At 40.7% G+C, this 23,628-nt stretch overlaps 1 protein-coding gene across 12 annotated transcripts in view; it reads left to right on the top strand.

Moving 5' to 3' along the window:
- Positions 1 to 23,628, top strand: part of LOC104593872 (glutathione S-transferase zeta class-like) — a 98,283-nt gene that overhangs the window by 22,857 nt on the left and 51,798 nt on the right. For all 12 annotated transcript variants that reach the window (XM_088887113.1, XM_088887112.1, XM_010253919.3 and 9 more), the window contains 2 exons: positions 2,707 to 2,760; positions 2,859 to 2,934. In XM_088887113.1, coding sequence (XP_088743239.1) covers positions 2,707 to 2,760; positions 2,859 to 2,934 — 130 coding nt within the window. The remainder of the gene's footprint in view (positions 1 to 2,706; positions 2,761 to 2,858; positions 2,935 to 23,628) is intronic.

The raw sequence follows: 23,628 nt of genomic DNA, 5'->3' as shown, positions 1-23,628 counted from the left end.
ATATTGTAGCAACATTTGCATTCCTGGGCTTTCCAGACTGACCACCCTTCTTAAAATTGTTGTTGTTCTGAAACCGTTCTAGAAGATTTGGATGAAGTTTCCAACAAGAATCCTTCGTATGTTTTGGCTTCTTGCAATATTCACATATCACCTTTTTTTCATTTACCCCCTTTGGTTTTAATCCAACATGTGCAAAATGTTCTGGGGGAGGTGGGGTTTGTAGCTGTACCTGTCTCCTGCTCTCTTCACTGGTCATCATAGAGTATGCTTGAGCAAGTGACGCTTCATCCTTGGCTAGGATATTTTGCCTTGTAATATCAAATTCAGGATTGAGTCTTGTAAGGAATTCAAACGTTCTGTTTCTTTCCACAATTTTTCTAAAAGTTTCTACATCTTTGGTGCTTTCCCATATGACTGCTTCCATAACATCTATTTCCTGCCATAGTGACTTCAACATCGAATAGTAGACAACCACACTCTTCTCCCCTCTTCTCCCCCTGTTTTAAAATTTTCACATCATTCTTCAGTTTGTAGGCCCTTGCAACATTTAATTTATGAGAGTATGTTTCTGTAACACTATCCCAAATCTCCTTGGCTGAAGTCATCCAAAGATAGTGTTGACTTATGTGAGGCTGCATAGAATTTACCAACCACCCAATAATTGTGTAGTTATCCTGTATCGATTTCTCATTTGCAAGATCAGTCTCTTCCGGCATCACCTTACTACCCGTGAGAAACCCTAGTTTATCTCTACTATAGACATGGATCTTAATAAATTGTGCCCAAGCAAGGTAATTTGTTCCATCAAGTTTAATTGTAGTCACTCCTATCAGAATGGAATCTATGGGACCAATCCCCGACACCGGGATCTGCTTCATCTCACTTCTAGATTGCTCCATCAATCAAATGAAAATCAAAAAACAATGTTTTCAACCTTTATAGACCTAACTAAGGTCAACCAAGCACTCAAAAGTCCCAAAACTAGGGTTTCACTATACTTGGTCTCCAGGGAGAAAGAGAGAAGAGGTAGCCGCTCAAACCAGAGCAATCCAAACCACTTCCAACTGTAGTCGCCCACTTTTGGAGATAAAAAGGAACCCTCCAAGCCTTGAGCACCACACCCCAATAGCCTCTTCAACCTGGAACTGGAAACTCTCTAGTCGGCTAGGGTTTTGGGAAAAAAATCTGTAGTCCCACTTTCTTGGCAATCTTCGGCCAGATTATGACTCTCCAAACCCTCTACCAACTAGGCAAACAAACTCTCTGAATGATCAGCAATTTAGCTCTCCATACACCTTTCAATTAGAAAAAAGTGTATGGGAAAAAAAGGAAAAAAGAGAAAAGCGAAGGGAGACCTGGTTTGATACCAAGATATGATTCGGACCAATAAAATTAGTAGAATAATTTAGGTTAAGCAAAATGAAGTAGAAAAGAAGAGGAGGACAACAAGAAGGAGGAAGAGTGGAGAAGAAAGGAGAAAGAAAGGAGAAAGAAAGGAGGAGTTCGATAATCCTCTTTCCCCCACACTAATCTTTTATTAAACTTACTTAAGTTACATAATTTACAAGACTGCCCTTAAGTAGGTGTCCACATCAGCAATACACTTGGAAAACAAAACAAGAGCTAAAGGCCCATAAAGAGAAAAAAGGCCCAACAAGAAAGAACTAATAAGAAAGGCACTAATGGGCTAGTGACCATTCGGCCCAGTCTTTCTACAAACCATTGTATAGCTTCTTCTAATAATAAAATAGTTGCTCTTCCTTCTTCTCTTAGTTTCAAGACTGAAAGATTTCCAGTTCTTCCTTCTAACAACAACTTCTTCGCTTCAATCATGAACTCTAATCTCCACCTTCTTTCTGCATCAAAAGACCTTTCTTTCTCCATGCCATTATTACCCCTTCAATCATGAACTCTATGGTGACCTCTTTTCTGCACCTTACTGATCGCATAGATTACCAACTGAATTGATGATAACTTCATGATGATCTACTTTTGGTGAGTGATTTCCATGTCTTACAGATCCAATATCAGTGATAACTCTCTTGAGAAGGCTAGAAGGGATTTTGTTTGGGATGGAGTGAATGATGAAGATGTTAAAGAAATAAGAGAGGAGGTGAATAGAAGAATGGAAAAGAAGAAGAAAAGGAGGATGAGGAGGAAGGAGAAAGAGAAGAGGGATTCAAACGAGTGACTAGGTGTATTGGGTGTTATGGTTTTCGTATCTGCTTAAGGAGTGGGTTTCGTTTTTTTTTTTTTTTTTTTTTTTGATCAGCAAGAGAGATTCATTAGATTAAAAAATGAATTAAGTTTGGAATAAAGTTGGAAGACTCCAACCACCCCCGGGTATGCAGTTTTACACTTTTGACCAAAACAAATGGTCCCTATATGGACTCCTCCTAGTGGCTTCATAAAGCTGAACTTCGATGGTGGTAGTATTGGAAACCCAGGGCCTTCAGGAGTTGGTCGAGTATTAAGGAACAAGCATGGGAATGTAATAGCTTATTCTCAGGCCCAATTGGAGTAGGTGACTCTCTTAGGGCTGAGATTTTGGCAACTTTGGAAGGGGTGGCTTCCAAAACTCATATCTTTCTCTTATTTTCTTCTTCCTCTCACATCTCTACTCAAATTTTGCATGCACACAATAGAGAGCTCATAATTTGAAATTCAGAATCCAATAAAAAATCACAATTATCCTTCTGGTTGTAGGCTGCAAACATTGTTTCCTCGAGCATACAGCCACTTCAGAATTTGCTTGTCCTGGTAAGTATTTAAAACTATAGTGGTATTAATGCATCTATAACATTCATTCTGCTATTAATACAATGAATTATATTGCTTTGCTTTGTCTTTATTGTCAGAACTACATTGAAGAAAAACTTGGTTCTGATGAAAAAATTGCTTGGGCTCAAAATCAAATTGGAAGGGGCTTTTCTGGTAATCTTTTATCACTACCAATGAATTGATGAGTGAATTCTCTTTCCTGTTGAATTAGTAACATGTCAATTTTTTAGTGCATTATTTAAAAACAGAGAAATAGTAGCAGGAGCACTATCAATTGCATCTGTACTGGTACTTTGGCAATCAGGGAAATCTTTTCTTCTCTTTTAATTTTTAAAACAGTTGAAGTTGATTTATTGATTTTTGTTGCTGATTTACAAGCAAGTCAAGCTTACCATCAGAGAGACACATGAGAAGGTGGAAGAAATAAGTCTCCGGATGGAGAGCCTTGAGCAGTCAGTTGATACTCGAGGACCAATTTCTAGGAATTTTGAGCAAGCTTGTTCACAATTATCAACAGGATGTGGAATTTTCTAGAACTTGAATAATGGAGTTGCATGTTGTTCTAAGAAAGCAAGTTGACGAGATCTGTGATTTTGCTCTCATGAAAGAGCCACAGCAACACATTAATATTGTTGCTCCCACTCTTTGCAGTTCATGTGGTGAGTCAGTTTATGCTTGCTCCAAGTTCCTCACAATAGGGTAGTTGTGAGAATCCTTAGATATCTGAAGAGTTGTATAGGAAAAGGAATCTTGTTCAAGAAACATGACAAACTTGAGAGGATGCTTATACTAATGCAGACTGGGCAGGTTCTACCGGTGACAGAAAGTCTACATCAGGTTACTATACATTTGTTGGGGGGGAACTTGGTCACTTGGAGAAGTAAAAAATAGAATGTTGTTGCTAGAGCGAGTGCAGAGGCTGAATATAAAGCTATGGTACATGGTATAGCTGAACTACTGTGGCTCAGAACTCTTCTTGGTAAGTTAGGAATGAAGGCAAAATGTCCCCTCAAGTTGTATTGTGACAAAAAGGCTGTAATTAATATTGCAAATAATCTTGTTCAGCATGACAGGACCAAGCATATTGAGGTTGATAGACATTTTGTGAGAGGATCATCTCTAGTGAACTTTGTATTCCATACACACCTTTTGAGATGTAGTTAGCAATTTGCAGATGCTCTAACCAAAAGCCGTCCTTTAGAAAAGTTCCGTGGTCTTCTTGGAAAGCTGGGCATGATGGACATCTATGCTCAACTTGAGCCTGAAGTTATTGGGCTTAGATTAGTTGTTTTTTTTTTTTATTATTATTTTTTAGCTTGTGTGTCCCTCCACTAATCAGGGGCATACTTGTCCTTTCATGTATTATTGGCCTCTTAATATAAAGTTCTCTTTAGTGTCGTCTTGGAACACTTGAGCCGCTCATTTATTCTCTATTCTTTGCTGTTTTCTTTGCTCTTCTTGCTCTTCTGCTCTTGCAAGTCAGAAAACGTTGGTAAAATAGCACCACAGATAGCAGTACCATAGATATAGAAATCACCAGAATAGTATATACGAATTCTGCAAGCATGAACAGGATATCCATGGATTGTAATTTCGATATCGATGAACATCTCACCATGTAGAGGTGGGGAAATTTTGGAGATATTTTGCTAAGATAGTTGGAAAATCTAAAAAATCAGGGAAGTTTTCTAGAAACATGGAATTAGTTAATAAATCTTCAAGAGCTCATTAAAAGAAATATAATTGCACATTTAAGGTTTAATGCCATAGCAAAGAACTGTATAAATCAAATAGGAAAAATTAAGAGATTGAAATAGGTATGCTTCTCTGTCTCCTTTTGGTCTTTAGCGGTTTAGCCATTTTCTCTTCTTTATATATGTTAATTATTTTCCGTTTTAACTTTTGTCTTTATTGTTATTATATGTTTTGATTATATTGAGAATAGAAACATGGATATAGATAGTAAACCTTAAAAAGTTAATTCGAAGAAATATAATTGCACATTTAAGGCTCAAAACCATGGAAAGAAACTATATAAATCAAATAGGGAAAATTAAGAAACGAAATAGGTATGTTTCTCTTTGTCTCCCTTTTGGTGTTTAGCAGTTTAGCCATTTTCTCTTCTTTATATATGTTAATTATTTTCCATTTTAACTTTTGTCTTTATTGTTATTATATGTTTGGATTATATTGAGAATAGAAACATGGAATTAGATAGTAAACCTTCAAAAGTTAATTAGAAGAAATATAATTGCACATTTAAGGCTCAAAACCATGGAAAAAAACTATATAAATCAAATAGGGAAAATTAAGAAACGAAGTAGGTATGTTTCTCTTTGTCTCCCTTTTGGTGTTTAGCGGTTTATACATTTTCTCTTCTTTATATATGTTTTTGGTAACAAATAAAAATGAAATTTATTGAGGAAGAAAAAGGTACAAAGACGAGCAAAACCCGAAGACCAAACAACTCCCAGCCCCAGAGAAAAACAAAAACAGCATAATCCTTTAGCCCTTAGAATCTAATCCCACGACTTGCTTCCACAACCCCTGTCCCTCAACAGACCAAAAATACTTCCAGTCCACTCAAAAAACACACAGCTCTAAGACATTAGCCCTTATCAATTTACGAATCTGAAGTAGGACTTCCATCACTCATCGGGTACTTCAGTTCTAATTCCTGAAACAACTTTCTTGTAGCATGTTCCCGTTTTAAAACATAGAAACCCAGTGTCTTATGAACTTGAGCTCCAGTTTTCACCATCTTTTCCAGAACCACCTTTTCTTTTTCAACTTTTCTAACTCTATCAAATTCTAACCCCTCTTCTTCCTCTTCTCCTTCAATTTCTTCTGAATCATCCTCCTCCCCCAGCAGATCACCCACAAAAGCCACTGCTTCCTCAGGCAGAGGAACTAGGTCCCTTATGACAATAATCTGGAGATTGGGTCAAAAGAGTCTCACCAGCTTCTCTAAACAAACAGTTTTATTTTTTTCAATCTTTTCCTTTTATAAACCCTCTTGAACTTACTACTTGGACTGCACCAATGAGACCGTCTTTTAACCTGGAAAAATCTTTAGTGATTTTAATCAGTTGCCCATTATCAGTGCCTTTCAATTTCACTGTGGCTTTTGAGTTGGGCTTATTCTGTTTCACCAAGTTTTCCTTTCCTATATCCTGATTCTTCCTACTAAGGTCTTTTCCCAATTTCCCCACTATAAAATTATCTCCTGTTCTACATCAACCTTGCCATCTTGTACACTTCCAATCCCCATTGAATTATTTGATCCCAGAAAAGAGGCCGTTAAGTCATCATCATTGGACTCAGAAATGCCTGCTAATCTTCCTCCTGACTTTGCTTCTAGTACCTTGGTCATCCAATGATCCAATGCTGTGTCTGTCTCAATTTGAGACAGGGGAAAAACAAATTCTGCCTCTCCACTGGAAGAAAAGGATCATTAGAGGGCTGATACAATTTCTGAACTTTTTCTTGCCTGCATAAATGACTGAACCATTCTGATCAAGTCTTCCAATCTCTACTACTGGAAGAAAAGGGCCATTAGAGGGCTGATACAACTCTTTCTCTTGTGAAGAAAAAGACTCCTCTGCAATAACTTCACTTTCCTTTTCCTTAGCTTCAATGATCCTAGTAGTTTCTTCTTCATAACTGAGTTGTGAGACTCTGATGTTGTAGATTCAATACCAATCTTACCTGAGAAAGAGTCGTTTTCCAACATCTTGTTTGCTGTTGACAAAACAGTCCCATCTAAATCCATCTCTGTACTCTCCCTTTCTGCCTCAGCTGCCTTTCCAAATAAATCCCAATCTTGTTTTTAAACTTCAACCCATACACTCCTAAGCTCTTTGTTGGTCATTTTTTTTGAAACTTATTACCCTCTTTCCTTTGAACAGCTTTGCATGCCATTTCTTGCCCAAAGGCCTATTTTGCAACAAGTGCCTCTATCCTTCAGAATACTCAACTCCTTTGAGGTAGAAGATGATAGATCGACCAAATGATCTATCAATTCTTGCCTTTGTTCCCCTTCCAGGTGCCACTTAAGTTGTCACATGACCCATAGAAAAAATTTGAATTCAAAGGCCCAATTGTGTGGTGTCCAAACTGAGTTGGCCCAACTCCTGCATCCATCACGTAATTTCTTAAGGCTTCCCTTACCGGTTCAACAAACCCTGTCTTATTAATACTAGATTGGGTTGGCTCCACTTACAAACTAGGATTCAAAAACTTATCCCCATCAGCCCTTCAATCCTTTGAGCTAGACTTTTAACCTTCTTTATAGCTGACAGTCTGCGGAAGAGAACTTCTGAATGCTACCTTTGTGGAAGAGATTTTTCACCTTCCCTTCATTATATATGTTAATTATTTTCTATTTTATTTTCTTTTGTTGAAATAGTTTACTTTACTTTTATATCCTTATTCTGCTTAGTTAGGGTCTGTTTGGTCTGTTTAAAGTAGTTCTTTTATTACTGTTCTTGTACTTTAATTACAGCAGGGGCACAAGGGTCTTTTCCCTTTTAATTATGGTCGTCCTATAAATATTAATATAATCTGGTGCCGCCAGACCGAAGTTGAGTTCGCCAATCTTCTTTCTTCTCTTCTACCTTCTCCCCCCCCTCTCTCTCTCTTCCCTTCTTCTTTTTGTTTACTGCTGTTCTTCCACTGTTAAGATGGTATCAGAGCGGTTCTACTAGATTTGAGAGGCAGATCGAACAAGGTCTTCCCACTTCATGTTGCTGCCTTCTCCAGACTGAGAACAGAAATCTGACCTACGACTTATACAAGTCTTCTATTTTTTTTCTTCTCTTATCTTGGTCGTGTACCAAGAGAAACTCGATGAAGCTGGTCTGCGGAATGCTGTCAAAAAAATTGTGAGGTTTAGATCTCTTTTCATGGATTGTGTGATCCTATACCTGTGAAAGGGATGCCTGTAGGTCATGGATGACCTGTTATTTCCTAGTTTTGGTGTGACTACAATGTTCTGACGATCTCTCCTGGTGGTTAATGCACTTAGACAATCGGGAAGACTGGTAGGCTGAAACTTTTAATTCCGTACAAGTCTGAAATCAATCTAAACTTATTTTTTTGGAGAATTGGTGCTGGTCTGTGCTAAGTTTGTGTCCAAACTGAAGTGTGTGCATGTGGACTGCTTACTTGGTGTGCTTCTAGGATTTGTTTTGGTGTTAGGAGGGATCCTAAGTTGTGTGTTGAAACTGAATAATGTTTTTTAATCATGTCTTCTGAGAATTCTGCAGCTTCTGGAGTTTTAGGAGGTCAAAATGGAATGAGTGGGGGGATGGATATGAGTTTTCCCATGGCTGTAATCCCCTTTGATGGGCTAAACTACCTTGAATGGTCTAGGGGAATTAAACTCTACATTACTAATAGGGGGAAAATAGGATATATTAGTGGTAAAGTGAGGGAACCAAAGACTGGAAGTACTGAATATGACAAGTGGAACCAAGAAAATAGTATGGTGTGGCTCTTGGTTTCCATGCTGCCACAAGGAAGACATTCATGTGGGCTGAAACAACTTGTGAAATATGGGAACAAGTGAAATTTACCTATTCGGAGCAGAGGCACTATGCCAAGATATACCAACTGCAAGCTGAATCCTCCACTTGTAAGTAGGGGGAAAAAGTCTCTTAGTGTACTAAGATTTGACATCAATCTGGAAGGAACTAGATCATTATCAAAATGTGAATTGGAAGTGTGATGAAGATGCAAGGGCCTACAAGTCACTTGTTTCCTAGCAACGAGTATTTTCCTTTCTTTTGGGGTTGAATCCTACATATGAGTCAATTAGGGTGTAGATCTTGGGAAGTAAAGACCTACCTTTAGTTCAGGAAGTTTATGCCTTAGTTCAGTCTGAAGAGAGTAGGAGTGTGATGAATGGTGTAGAGGGGGAGTCGATTGCTCTAGCTGTTCAAGGAGGTACAAATTCAAATGTCGAAGGCTCGTTTAAGAAGGGTGATTCACAGAAGAGAGTGGACAACAAAGACAAACTTTGGTGCACTCACTATTAGAAGACCAGGCACACTAGAGACACATGTTGGGACCTCCCTAGGAAGCCTAAATGGGCTTAGGAATTGAGTAAGAAATCAACATTTGATTAGAGTAAGAAGCCAACCCAGCAAAATCAGAAGAAATATAACTCAGCAAATGTGGCATCTCAAGAGATTAGTCCTATGGTACCTTAGGAGCGACACCTTAGTTCTGACCCCAAGGAAGAGATTATCAACTCCTTTCGTGACCATTTGGAATTATATGGTAGGACACTTCGCCAGATGGATTCTAGCCCTACTCCTACCTCCTATGCGTCTACATCAGGTAACATTGCCACTGCTTTCCATGTGTTTTCTCATACTTCTGATTCCCCTGGATAATTGACTCTGGAGCCTCAAACCACATGATTGGTAAGTCAACTTTATTTCAGGCATACAACCTCTTCTCTGGGAGAGATAAAGTGAGACTAGCTGATGGATCATTCTCCACCATAGCCGACCAAGGAAACATATCCCTTCCATTTGGTCTTACCCTCTCCAATGTGTTGCATGTTCCTAAATTACCTATCAATTTACTTTCCATTAGCAGTATTGTTCACTCCTTGAATTGTTCAGTTACTTTCTTTCCTTCTTCGTGTGTGTTTCAAGATTTGGCCTCGGGGAAGACGGTAGAGGAAGCATGGTGGATGGTTTCTATGTTGTGGAGAATAAAGTTGGTCTTGTGGCTATAGAGTCTTTAAGTTGATCTAGTGAGAGTGACGCCTACTTGTGGCATAGTCATTGTTAGTGTAGGGGTATTTCTGTCTTTATACTTATGTTGAGGTTGCTGATCTATAATATTATATTAGAACTAGTGTCCCTCACTTAAATAAGGGCACATGTGTCTTTTCCATTATATTAATAATATAAAACATGTCTGGCCGAATGGGAGAATGATCTTTTCCCTAATTCGAACCAGACTTTTCTTCTCTCCTTTTCTCCTCCTTTCTCTCTTTCTCTTTCTTCCTTCTTTCTTCTTCTTTCTTCTCGGTTGTTATCAAACTAACAGAACTCAAAGGCAGGCTGAATTATAATATGGTACCAGAGCACAACTAAGCAACTCGGATCTGCCTAGATTTCTGTTCTCTACGCACTCAATCTAGGGTTTTCTCTTGATTTCTCTGCCATCGATTGGAGATAAGGGAAAGGGCTGAAAAGGAGTGGTTGCCCTCTTCCCTTGGAGGTTTCTATGCCTCCAGTTGTGCTGTTCATGGTCGGTTGCTGTGGTTTCTAAGAAGTCCTCCCCTAATCGATGAAGAGAAGAGGGCTGATTCGTGTGGTGCAGTGGGTGTCTTGTGTGGACTGATTTTCTTGTGTGGTTTGGTTTCGGGTGATGAGGTAAGAGATTTCTATGCATATTTTTTGTTATGAATCAAATAGGAAGTATGTTTCAGATTGTATGATGGGATTTCAGACTGTAGTGTGGTAGGGTTTATGCTGCTTTTTGTGTGATTCGAAGGGGGAGTGGTTCTCATATAGTGGTGAGATTTCAGGTAGTCGTAGGGTAGGGTTTGTGGTGTAAAGAGTGCAACCTTCAGCAATAACAAGTGCTGAAACCAGTGTGATCAGTGTGATCAAGTAGTGTGCAGTGTGCCGAATTCAGTGATAACAGAATTCAGCAATGGGAGATAACTGTGATAGCAAATCTAATGTGATGATACCTACTGACTACCTGAATGTTCAAATGACCTCCATTAAACTAAATGGAGAGAATTATGTACCTTGGGCTAAATCTGTAGAAGTTTTTTTGAAGGCAAAGAAGAAGGTGAAACACATAAGGGAGGAGAAACCCTCCACTGATTCTCATGAGTATGAAGACTGGGAACAAGAAGATGCATAGATTATCACGTGGTTATGGAATAGTATGAAACCCAAGATTAGTGTAAATTTCATGTTTCTTGACACTGCCAAAGATGTGTGGGACCATGCTAAGAAGTTGTATTCTGGTCAAGACAATACAACTAGAGTATATCAGCTGTATCAGGAATACTTTAATCTGCAATAGGGCAATCAGAGTCTTGAGGAGTACTATGCTAGTATGAGAAACATTCGTAATGAGTTGAATGTCTATCAACCCCTCAATTTTGATGTGAAAATTCAGCAACAACAGAGAGAACAACTTGATGTGACTCGATTTTTGGTGGGGTTGAAATCTGAGTATGAACCAATGCGGGCTCAGATACTAGGAGGGTCAGCTCTCCCTTCCTTAGAAGAGGTGTTTGCTCGACTTCGAAGGACTTCTTTTGGATCTACTGAGAACTCTAATGTCTTAGATAGATCAACCTTTGCAGTGTTAAGGGGCCGTGGTGTTAGAGGAGGAGCTCGAGGAGCTCAGTCTGGCCGTGGTGGTAGCAGTGGTCTGGTATATGGCCGGAGTGGTGGTAGCGGACCTACATATAACCGTGGTGGTGGTCGTACTAGAGGTAGAGATTCAGGGGGAGCCCGTGGTAAAGGACGTGGCTTGGGTCCGAGGAGATGTACTCATTGTGGGATGGATGGACATACCATTAATTTTTGCTATGACTTGCATGGTCCACCCTCAACCTGGGCCAATCATGCCATGACTAGTGACACTAGCTTCAGACAGGAGAATCGTTCGGCTGATCAGATGCCTCCTACATCTACAGATGTTTCTGGAAAGGAGATGGTGAGTGTTCCCCGTGATGAGTATGAGAGGTTTGTCCAATCCACATCTCAGCTGAACATGACTACTTTCGCACACTCAGGTATGGCTTGTTTGGCATCCACACCCAATCCATGGATTATTGACTTTGGAGCCTTTGATCACATGACTGGAACTCTAGGTGTGTTTTCTTCCCTCTCTCATTGCTCAACATCACAATCTGTTATCCTTGCTAATGGTTCCACATCCTCAATTTGTGGTGTTGGTAATGTTGACTTGGACCCTCTATCCCTATCCTCAGTTTTGTATGTCCCTAAATTTCCGTTTAACCTTATGTCTGTTAGTAAGCTGACCAAGTCACTTAATTGTTCCATTACCTTTTACCCTTCTATGTGTGTTTCTCAGGATCTCAAGACGGGGATGAAGATTGGTGGAGGGCATGAAGCTGGTGGATTGTATTATCTTGACAGTGGTGGAAGAACATCAACAACTCTCCAGTCATCTCTCTCTCCTCTCCAGTGGCATTGTTGATTTGGTCATCCTTCGCTGAAAGTTTTGAAATCTTTGGTTCCTTCGTTGAGTTAGCTTTCTGTTTTAGATTGTGAGTCGTGTCAATTGGGGAAACACCATCGTGTTCCCTTTAGTTCTAGGGTTGATAACCGTGTGTCGAGTCCTTTTTCTTTGGTTCATTCAGATGTTTGGGGTCCTTATAAAGTGATGTCATACAATGGATATAGATATTTTGTCATTTTTGTTAATGATTTTTCAAGGATGATGTGGCTTTATTTAATGAAAGAAAGAAGTGAATTGTTTACCATATTCCAGAAATTTTATGCTGAGATTCGCAATCATTTTGGTGTTCACATTAAAATTTTTCATTCTGATAATGGCCGTGAATATTTATCTTCATCATTTCAAGAATACTTGGACCAACATGGCATTATACATCAGACCTCATGTACCTACACCCCACAACAAAATGGGGTGGCTGAGAGAAAGAATTGTCATCTTTTGGAAACAACACGATCCCTCATGCATCACATGAATGTTCCCAAACCCTTTTGGAGTGATGCGGTGCTTACTTCTTGCTTCTTGATTAATCGGATGCCCACGTCTATCCTTGATGGTCATTCCCCATTTACTACCTTGTTTCCCTCCTTGTCTCCGTTTCCTCTTTCTCCTCGGGTATTTGGGTGTGTCTGCTTCGTCCATAATCTGGGCCCCAGGAAGGACAAGTTAGGTGCACGATCCATTAAGTGCATTTTCCTTGGCTATTCTCGGACCCAGAAAGGGTACAAGTGTTATCATCCTAGCTCTCGACGTTCCTTTGTGTGTGCTGATGTTACCTTCTTTGAGTCTATTCCGTTTTTCTTGGGGTCCGGTGATGCTTCTTCCTCCTCATCACCTCCCGCTCTTCCACTTCCAGTTATCGGTTCTGTTCCCCTTGTTCCAGCCGTGACCAAATTCTTGCCTCTAATGCTACCACCTGTTGAACGCCCACCTATCCGTCAAGTGTATACACATCGCCCACATGTATCGGCTGCTACTCCTTCAGCTCCGTCACCGTCGACAGATCCGGCAGTTGTCTCCACACCAGCCCCGAACCCTTTATCTGATCTTTATCTTCCCATTGCCTTGCAAAAAATAAACGCACTTGCACCCTTCATCCTATTTCTAATAATGTTTCACTCACTCACCTTTTCGCTTCCCATCGCCAGTTTATCTCTTTATTATCCTCAGTTGTTGTCCCTAAGGATTTCCAGGAAGCCCTTGCCTCTCTAGGGTGATGCCGTGCAATAGAAGAAGAACTCTCAACTCTACTTCATAATCATACTTGGGACCTCACCGCTCTTCCTCCTGGGAAGCAGGCTGTCGGTTGTAAGTGGGTTTTTATTGTTAAGTATTTGCCTGATGGTAGTGTTGAGCGCCTAAAAGCTCGATTGGTTGCAAAAGGGTACTCCCAAACCTATGGTATTGACTACACAGAGACCTCCCCAGTTGCTAAGATAGTGTCGGTTCGTGTTGTGATCTCTCTTGCAGCTATGTATGATTGGCCCCTCTATCAGCTTGATATGAAGAATGCCTTTTTGCGTGGTGATTTGCTCGAGGAGGTCAACATAGAGCAACCACCAGGGTTTGTTGCTCAGGGGGAGGATGGTAAGGTATGCAGACTAAAGAAGGCTATATATGGGCTTAAACAGTCTCCTCGAGCATGGTTTGGTAGGTTTAGTGAGGTGGTAAAGAAGTTTGGTATGAAACAGTGCCAAGTTGATCATTCCGTCTTCAGTCATGACTCTCAGGCAGGAAAAATTCTATTGGTGGTGTATGTAGATGATATTGTTATTATCGGGAATGATAAAATGGGCATTGACAGGTTGAAGACTTTTCTACAGGAACATTTTCAAGCAATGGACCTTGGTAAATTGAAATATTTCTTGGGGATAGAAGTAGCAAGATCTAAGCATGGTATTAATTTGTGTCAGAGGAAATATGTGCTTGATTTGCTGGAGGAAACAGGTTTGTTAGGTGCTAAACCATCTGAAACACCTTTGGAAACAAATCCTAGGCTGAGCAGTGATATGGGTGAAGTGTTTGAAGACCCTGGCAGATACCGGCGACTTGTAGGTAAACTGAACTACCTAACCATTACTCGGCCAGATATTTCATTTGCGGTTAGTGTGGTAAGTCAATTCATGCAGAAACCTCTGGTTCCTCATTGGGATGTGGTTCTAAGAATTGTGAGGTATTTAAAAGGGGCCTCTGGTCGTGGTTTGATATACAAAAGTGGTGGAAAACTTGAAATAGAAGGGTATACTGATGCTGACGGGGCCGGTTCTATGTCTGATAGGAGGTCTACCACAAGCTATTGCACTTTTCTTGGGGGTAATCTGGTGACATGGAAAAGTAAGAAGTAGACAGTCGTGGCGAGAAGCAGTGCAGAGGCAAAATATAGAGCTATGACACATACTGCTTGTGAATTAGTGTGGCTAAGGAACCAAGCACATAGAGGTTGGCTGTCACTTTGTGAGAGAGAAGGTGCTGAATGGAGTGATAGACACTGCATACGTTAACACAGGAAACCAGTGGGCAGACTTATTTACAAAAGGGTTGAGTCGGTGAAGAGTGGACTACATATGTAACAAGCTAGGATTATATGATATATACTCACCAGCTTGAGGGAGAGTGTTATTGTAGGGGTATTTCTGTCTTTATACTTATGTTGAGGTTGCTGATCTGTAATATTATATTAGAACTAGTGTCCCTCACTTAAATAAGGGCACATGTGTCTTTTCCATTATATTAATAATATAAAACGTCTGGCCGAATGGGAGAATGATCTTTTCCCTAATTCAAACCAAACTTTTCTTCTCTCATTTTCTCCTCTTTTCTCTCTCTCTTTCTTCCTTCTTTCTTCTTCTTTCTTCTTCTTTCTTCTTGGCTGTTATCAGACTAACAGAACTCAAAGGTAGGCCGAATTATAATAGTCATCTCGGTCATCTTTCTTTCGAGTCATTAAAACTTATGTTTCCAGAGTTATTTAAGTCTTTGTCAGTTAGTGAGTTATAGTGTTAGACATGTCAATTGAGTAAACATTATAGAAGTTCATTTCCTTTAAGAAATAAAAGATTTGAATTTCCGTTTTATATTGTCTATTATGATGTTTGGGGCCCTGTTACTCTATCTTCTGAGACTGGATATAAGTATTTAATTACTTTGATTGATGACTACTACAGATATACTTGAGTTTATCCTATGCGATCTAGAGATGAAGTGCCAAAGAATGTGAATGATTTTTAACACATGATTTTTACTCAATCCCAAACTGAGATCCATATTTTTCTAGTCGGAAATGCAAAAGTGTACTTCCATAGTGATTTGATGGTGTTCTTTGCTTCGATAGGATCACTTCATCAGAGCTCTTGTGCTAGGAAATTCTAGCAAAAGAGTGTCGCTGAAAGGAAAAATCGTAATCTTCTCGAAGTAGCCTGTGGTTTATTACTCCATATGAATGTTTTAAACGCTTTTGGGTGGATGGTGTTATGTGTGTTGCATATATCATCAACCATATACCATCTCGATTACTAGAGTATATGGCCCCACATCAATTGTTGTTTCCTATGGCTCCTCTGTCCCCTATTCCAATGCGTGTCTTTGGGTGTCGTTTCTTTGTTCATGACATGTCCGTTACTCGTGGTAAGCTCGGTCCTTGTGCCATTCCTTGTGTTTTTCATGGTTACCCTTTATCTCAAAAGGGATACTGTTGCTATGACCTTGCTTCACACAAGTACTGTTCCTATTGCTAAGAGAAAGGGTGTTAGATCTTGTACTACTAATCATCCTATCTCTTACTTTGTGTCCTATGATCATATTTCACCTTTATATCGTGTGTTCCTTTCCTCTATTGACAGTGTTTCTGTTCCTAAGAATGTGGCAAAAACTTTATCCAAACCTGAATGAACAGATGCAGTGAAGGAAGAAATTAATGCCTTGCACAAAAATGGCACTTGGGAGTTGGTGGATCTTCTTGAAGGGAAACAACCAGTGGAATGCAAATGGGTATTAACAGAAAAGCATTGGGCTGATGGTACGGTAGAAAGGTACAAAGCTAGAATGGTGGCAAAAGGGTTTACACAGGTATATGGATTAGACTATGCAGAGACCTTTGCTCTAGTAGCCAAGATGAATTCTATCAGGATCCTCCTTTCATTGGCAACTAATCTTGACTGGGAACTTCACTAGTTGGACATAAAAATGCATTTTTGAATGGTGACATAGAGGAGGAGGTGTACATGATTCAACCTCTAGGTTTTTGTGCTAAAGGCAATGGGCAGAAGGTGTGTAGGTTAAAAAAAATCATTATATGGGTTGAAACAATTACCTCGGGCCTGGTTTAGTAAGTTTCACTTAGCTGTTCACCAGATGTGGTTCAAACAATGCCAATCAGATCATACTCTTCTTGTGAAGAAAGGTAAAGGAAAAATTGCAGCTTTAATTGTGTATGTTGATGACATAGTGGTCATAGGAGACTTGAAGATTGAAATACAAAAACTGAAGAAATTCTTAGCCACTCAATTCGAGGTGAAAGATCTAGGACCCTTATGTAATGGAATGCCAAAAGATCTCGACCCGACCTAAAGACCCGAACCCCTTCCTTAATCCATGTCCGGCCTGAGCTAGTGGGCCGAGTAAAGACAAAATCCCAGACTGAATGTTCTCACGAGGAAAATGTTTATGACAACCTTGTCGTTACTCCTCTGTTCGTAGGCAAAGACCTTCCAGATACCCCACTTTCAGTCAGAGGGGAAGCAAGAGATGCTAATCGCCCTCCAACGCCATTGCATACAAGGAGTTCGAGTTCAGATAGAGAAGATGTGGAAGAGGAGTCTGATTCAGAGTTGAGTTCATATGAATCTGAGGAAGACGTTGATGGCCGGGAGGTGGCTTTAAAAGGAGCACAATCATTATTTGAGAACTGGGAACACTGGGGCAATGTGGAAATTCTGGAGCCGATGCAGCTTGTGAACCCAGATTATGGTTGCTCTGATCCTAGACACCTTGAGAAAGGAGGAAAGATTGAATTTGCGGCAAACTCGAAACCAGGCCTTTCTTTTAATCTCTTTACTTGCTCTCCCTGTATTACTTATTCTTCCTTCTCGTCTGAGCTTCACTGTGTTTCTTTTGTTTCTCTTGATTCATGTGATGGTGGGCTTCTATCCCAACCCTCGGCAAGTCCCTACGAACAAGCTCTGACATTGAAGACTCGCTTGAATATTGCTGATCAAGAGAACAATGTTTCTTTTGTTTCTCTTGATTCATGTGATGGTGGGCTTCTATCCCAACCCTCGGCAAGTCCCTACGAACAAGCTCTGACATTGAAGGCTCGCTTGAATATTGCTGATCAAGAGAACAATGGGGAAGGCACTAAGCAGCAGATAGGAACAAAAGGAAGCAGCAAGGGGAAGAAGTTGGTACTTGGGGTAAAGAAAGGGACAAATAGACAGCTCAAGAGACTTCAATGGGGCTTTGTTGACCAAGAAATTGGGCCTGTAAACGGCACCGATAGAAGGTTGGTTAAGGGAAAGGAAGGTGTGGGCTTGGAGAATCAGAGGAAGGAAATGGGTAGATCTCCCTGCAATCGGAACAACGGGAGGATTCCCAATTATGTGGAAAGAGGAAGTGGTTACTGGAATAGAAGTGAACAAAGGAGAGTTTACTGTCTCAGTCCTTTTCACAAATACTTCTGATGGATTCAACTGGATCATGACTGGAGGGTACGGGCCAAATTCTCCTTCTCAAAGAGGGAGGTTATGGGAGGAATTGGATTCCTTGCATGAGGTCGATGACTTTGCTTGGTGTGTTGGTGGTGATTTCAATGTCACAAGATTCTGTAGTGAGAGCTCAAATAGTAGGAGAGTAACAAGAAGTATGAAGGACTTCTCTGAGTTCATTGCGAGACACAACCTTAGAGATCCCCCCCCCCCCTCAACAATGGCTCCTTTACTTGGTCAAACATGAGGGAATGCGCGATAAGTAGCAGATTAGATAGATTCCTCATGACCAATGATTGGGAGGAACACTTTCCCAATTGTTTGTAGTCAATTAAGCCTCGTTGGATCTCTGACCATTGGCCGGTGGTGCTCCAGAATGCAGTCTTTAGTTAGGGAAAGGTGCCTTTTAGGTTGGAGAAGGTTTGGACTGTGCATAAGGACTTTCAGTAAAGAGTAGCTTCCTAGTGGGAGGAGTTTAGAGTAGAGGGTTGGACAGGGTTCCGCTTTCAGCAGAGGCTAAAGCACCTGAAGGGGAAACTAAAAGCTTGGGGTAAAGAGGAGTTTAAAAGTTTTGTAGAAGATAAGAATAAGCTAATTCAAGAGATTGATGATCTGGACCAGAGAGAGAAAACCGGGAATTTGGATGCAGAGGGTAGAAGCCAAAGAAAAGTTATTAGAAGGGAGTGGGAGAAAATGTTATTAAGGGAGGAAATCTATTGAAGACAAAGGTCTTGAGTGAGATGGCTGAAGGAGGGAGATAATAACTCAAAGTTCTTTCATAGTTACGCTTAAGGGAGAAGAAAGGAGAACTACATCTCAAAACTGAGGGTGGGGCAGAGAGAGGTAGAAGACAAGGGAGAAATTTCAGAAGTCATTATGCAGTTTATCAAAGGGCTCTACTCAAAGGATGGTACTAGCAGAATTCCTCTGAACAGATGGGAGGGCCCAAGATTGTCTAATGACAAAAAGGTGTGGCTAGAAAGAACTTTTAAAGAGCAAGAGATTAAAGAAGCAATATTTAAGATGGACGGTGATAGAGCTCCTGGACCAGATGGGTTCCCTATTCTCTTCTACCAACTTTGCTGGGACACAATCAAGTCTGATCTAGTGGAGGTGTTTGCGGATTTCTACCTACCAGCCATTGTGAACAAAGGAAACAACTCAACATTCATCACCCTAGTGCCAAAGAAAGAGGGATCCTTAGAAGTTAAGGATTTCAGACCTATCAGTTTGGTGGGAAGCTTATACAAAATAGTAGCGAAAGTGTTGGCGACAAGTCTAAAGGAGGTGCTGAATGACCTAATTTCAAACAACCAATTCGCTTTTGTGCAAGGAAGACAGATTACTAACAGCATTCTAGTGGCCAATGAATGTGTAGAAGAAAGAAGACAAAGTGGCAAGCCAGTGGTGGTAATCAAGTTGGACCTTGAAAAGGCCTATGACAAAGTGGATTGGGGTTGCTTGTTAGAGATTCTAGGCCTGAGAGGTTTCGGTAGAAGGTGGATGAGATGGATAAAAGGGTGCATAAGCTTTGCTTGGTTTTCAGTCCTAATTAATGGTGAACCTACTAGATACTTTAATGCAAATAGGGGCTTAAGACAAGGGTGCCCTCTCTCCCTACTACTCTTCACTATGGTGGCGGCTGTACTCAGTTACCTGATACAAGAAGCCAGGGAGTTAAATTTGGTGAAAGGATTTGAGATAGGTAGGGAGGCAGTCCCAATTTCTCACTTGCTGTTTGCAGATGACATTATACTTTTCCTGGAGGCAGATTGGGAGAAATTTCCATCTTAAAAAGAGTGCTAAATAGTTTTGAGATGGTGACTGGACTCAAAATTAATTACTCTAAAAGCAGCATTGTGGGCCTGAATGTCGGTGACCCTCTCTTGGAGAGGTTTAAGGAGCTGTTGGGGTGTAAGTTGGAGAGGCTCCCCATTACCTATTTGGGAATGCCTCTTGATGGGAACCCGAGAAGTCAAAGTTTTTGGGACCCGGTAGTGGAAAAATGTGAGAAAAGATTGGCCACGTGGAAGAAAAGCTTTCTTTCGAAGGGTGGAAGACTTACACTAATTAAGGTTTCCCTTGCCAACCTGCCAACCTACTTTCTATCGGTTTTCCAAATCCCAGGCAAAGTAAAAAGTAAGATTGAAAAACTACAACGGGATTTCCTACGGGAAGGGGGTGGTGAAAACAAGTGTCATCTAGTAGGCTGGAATCAGGTTTGCAAGCCAAAGGAAGTAGGTGGTTTGGGTTTAGGACATATCGAAGAAAGGAACTTGGCCCTTCTTGGAAAATGGCTTTGGAGATATCCCTTGGAGATGGAAGCATTGTGGACAAAAATCATCAAGAGCAAGTACGGGAGACATGCAAACAGTTGGGATAGCAAGGTCCACTTGAACCGGGTCAAAGCCTCTAACCCTTGGAAAGGTATTACTTCTATCTATGACCTCTGTTTTGATTATGTTAGATATCAGGTGGGGAATGGAAATAGAATCAAATTTTGGACTGATTTGTGGTGGGGAGAGGACACCCTTGCTAACTCCTATCCTAGAATCTTTAACCTGTCCCAATCCAAAGAAGCCACGGTAATCTCTAGCCTCAACCGCTCACCCTTGGGAACAACTTGGAACCTGTTAGAATGCTCGAGTCAGGGGTATTTTGGTCATTCTGGTGTATCTTCTTGAAAGTGAAAGGTCTATTGTATCTGAGTTTAAGTATTGTGTCCCATCTTCTATGAGGGACAAAATTGTCTTTCTTGTAACTCTAAGTTTTATGAATAAAATTCAAGTGGGTCGGCTAGGAGAGTGATTTTTCACATTCTCTCTTCTAGTCTGGCCGAACACTCTTCTTCTTCTTCTTTCTCTTTTCTTTCTTCTTTCTTCTTCTCTACTTTGACCTAGAATCAACTAGGGTTTATTCACATGGTATCAGAGCAATAAGGTCTCGTGTTTTCTTGCTGCTGTCTTCTTCTTGGGTTCGCCGCCAGCTTCATAGTAGGTTTCATCATCCTACAGCTGACCTGATTGAAGATTCGATAAAGGGCTGAAAAGGAGTTGCCGTTTTGAGGGCCTGGAGGTGAGAATGTCTCTGGCCGGTGCTGTGGTGGTCGTTGAAGTGGTATACTAGACCCTCTATTCAGTGTACGAAGAGGGCTGGATGTATACAGGTATGGACACTGCTGTCGTGTGTTCAGAAATGGACTGTGAATGCTAATTTTTTTGCTTCAAAAGATAGTTGTTGTGGTGTTGGGTGAAACTGATACACATATTAGTCATGTTCCTTTGTTTTCTTGCTCGCATGTGTGCTGAAAGAAGAGTAGTAGACTGCTGATGTCCGCGACAGCAGTGGTGTGGTGATGGTTGTGTTGTGGTGGCTGACATATCTGTGATTCTAAATGCTTAAAAGTGAACCCCTAGACCTTGTGTGTAGTCAGTTCTGCAGTATGAAGAACAAGTGTTCGATGAAATGACTGAGTAATTTCAGCCATGGTGTGTTGATGGTAAATGGTTCTGCGGTGTGCAGTCCAAGTGTTTGATGTGTTGACTGAATGATTTCAGCTTTAGAGTGTAGTGTGTAATGTGCAGTTGAAGAAGGTGGAGTTGGTGGTATCATAAGTGAGATAAGTCTTGTGAAGAGTGTGAGATTGTGGTGTATATTCAAAGGTGAAATAATTGAGATGGCTTCATTTGTAGATGGGAATGACAACAAAACCGGCATCATGCTTTCTCCAGATTATCTAAGTGTTCAAATGATACCCGTCAAGTTGAATGGTGAGAACTATGTAACATGGGCAAAATTTGTGGAGGTGTTCTTGAAGGCCAAGAGGAAAGTAAAACATGTGAGGGAGGAGAAACCTCCCTTTGATTCCCCTGGGTTCAGTGATTGGAAACAAGATGATGCACAGATAATGACATGGCTTTGGAACAGCATGGAACCAAAGATTAGTGTGAACTTCATGTTCCTAGATACAGCCAAAGAGATCTGGGATCATGCTAAAAAGTTGTACTCTGGACAAGACAACGCAACTAGGGTATATCAGTTATACCAAGAGTACTTCAATTTGAAGCAAGGAAGTCAAAGCTTAGAAGAGTATCATGAAAGTTTGAGGAACATCCGCAATGAGCTAAATGTGTATCACCCTCTAACATCAGATGTCTAGATCCAACAACAGCAACGTGAACAGCTTGATGTGACTAGGTTTCTTGTGGGCTTGAAGGCTGAGTATGAGCCTGTCAGAGTACAAATATTGGGGGGATCAGCTCTCCCCTCACTTGAAGAAGTTTTTGCCTGTCTTAAGAGGACATCCATTAAGCCAGTGGAACATTCTTCCTTCTCTGATAGATCTGGTTTGGTAGTGACTAAAGGGAGTGGCCGTGGAAGTAGAAGTGGTGGTGGAAGTAGTGACCCTCCAAGCAACCGTGGTGGACACATGTTTAACCAGGCTAGTGGCCGGACTGGAGGCCGAGAGTCAGGGGGAGGCCGTGGAAAAGGAAGGAGTAATGCTCAGAGAAAGTGTATACATTGTGGCTTAGAGGGGCACACAGTTAATTTCTGCTATGATTTGCATGGTCCACCCAACACTTGGGCTAACCATGCTACATCTAAGAGTAGTAGCACAATTACTGAAAGCCAGAAAACTACCCCGACCCCCTCCACACCCGCTTGTGCTTCCGGGTAGGAAATGGTGAGTGTACCACGGGCAATATATGAGCAGTTCCTTCAAACATCTCAGTAGAACACAACTACACTTGCCCATTCAGGTATGACTTGCTTAGCTTCCAAAGCCTCACCTTGGATCATTGATTCCGGAGCCTCGGACCATATGTCTAGGACTCTTGATGCATTTTCTTCCCTTTCTCGCTCTTCCACATCTCAGACAGTTACACTTGCTAATGGTTCTACATCTCCTATTTGTGGTGTTGGTGATGTTGATCTCTCCTCATTGTCTTTAGCATCTGTTTTATATGTTCCTAAGTTCCCTTTTAACCTTATGTCTGTTAGCAGATTAACCAAGTCCCTTAATTGTTCTGTAACCTTTTATCCTTCTTCTTATGTGTTTCAGGATCTCAAGACGGGGAAGAAGATTGGTGGAGGGCATAAAGCAGGTAGTTTGTATAACTTTGATGGTGGTGGCCCCCCCAGTCGCTTTTCAGTTGTCTCTTACTCCTCTTCAATGGCACTGTAGACTTTGTCATCCCTCTCTCAAGGCTTTGAAGCTGCTAGTTCCTTCCTTGAGTCATCTTTCATTATTAGATTGTGAGTCATGTCAGTTGGGAAAACATCATTGAGTCTCATTTAGTCCAAGAATTGATAGTTGCGTCTCAAATCCTTTTGCTTTAGTTCATTTTGATGTATGAGGTCCAGTTAAAGTGATGCCATACAATGGGCTTAAGTATTTTGTAATCTTTGTTGATGACTTTTCAGGGATGACATGACCGTAGTGAATTGTTCTCTAATTTTCAGAAATTCCAAGAATTGATAGTTGCGTCTCAAATCCTTTTGCTTTAGTTCATTCTGATGTATGGGGTCCAGTTAAAGTGATGTCATACAATGGGCTTAAGTATTTTGTAATCTTTGTTGATGACTTTTCAGGGATGACATGGATCTATCTTATGAAAGACCGTAGTGAATTGTTCTCTAATTTTCAGAAATTTCATGTTGAAATACGCACTCAATTTGGTGTTCATATGAAAATACTTCGCTCCGATAATGCCAAAGAATACATCTCCTCAACATTTCAGCAATACCTAGAACATCATGGAATAATTCATCAAACTTCTTGTGCTTACACCCCGCAACAAAACGGTGTAGCTGAACGGAAAAATAGACATCTTCTTGAAACTGCTCGTTCTTGATGATCAATATGCATGTCCCAAAGCATTTTTGGAGTGATGCTGTT

This window comes from Nelumbo nucifera, chromosome 5, assembly GCF_055504915.1.
Source record: "Nelumbo nucifera cultivar China Antique chromosome 5, China Antique-T2T, whole genome shotgun sequence".
Lineage (NCBI taxonomy): Eukaryota > Viridiplantae > Streptophyta > Magnoliopsida > Proteales > Nelumbonaceae > Nelumbo > Nelumbo nucifera.
This window is presented reverse-complemented; position numbering and strand designations above follow the sequence as displayed.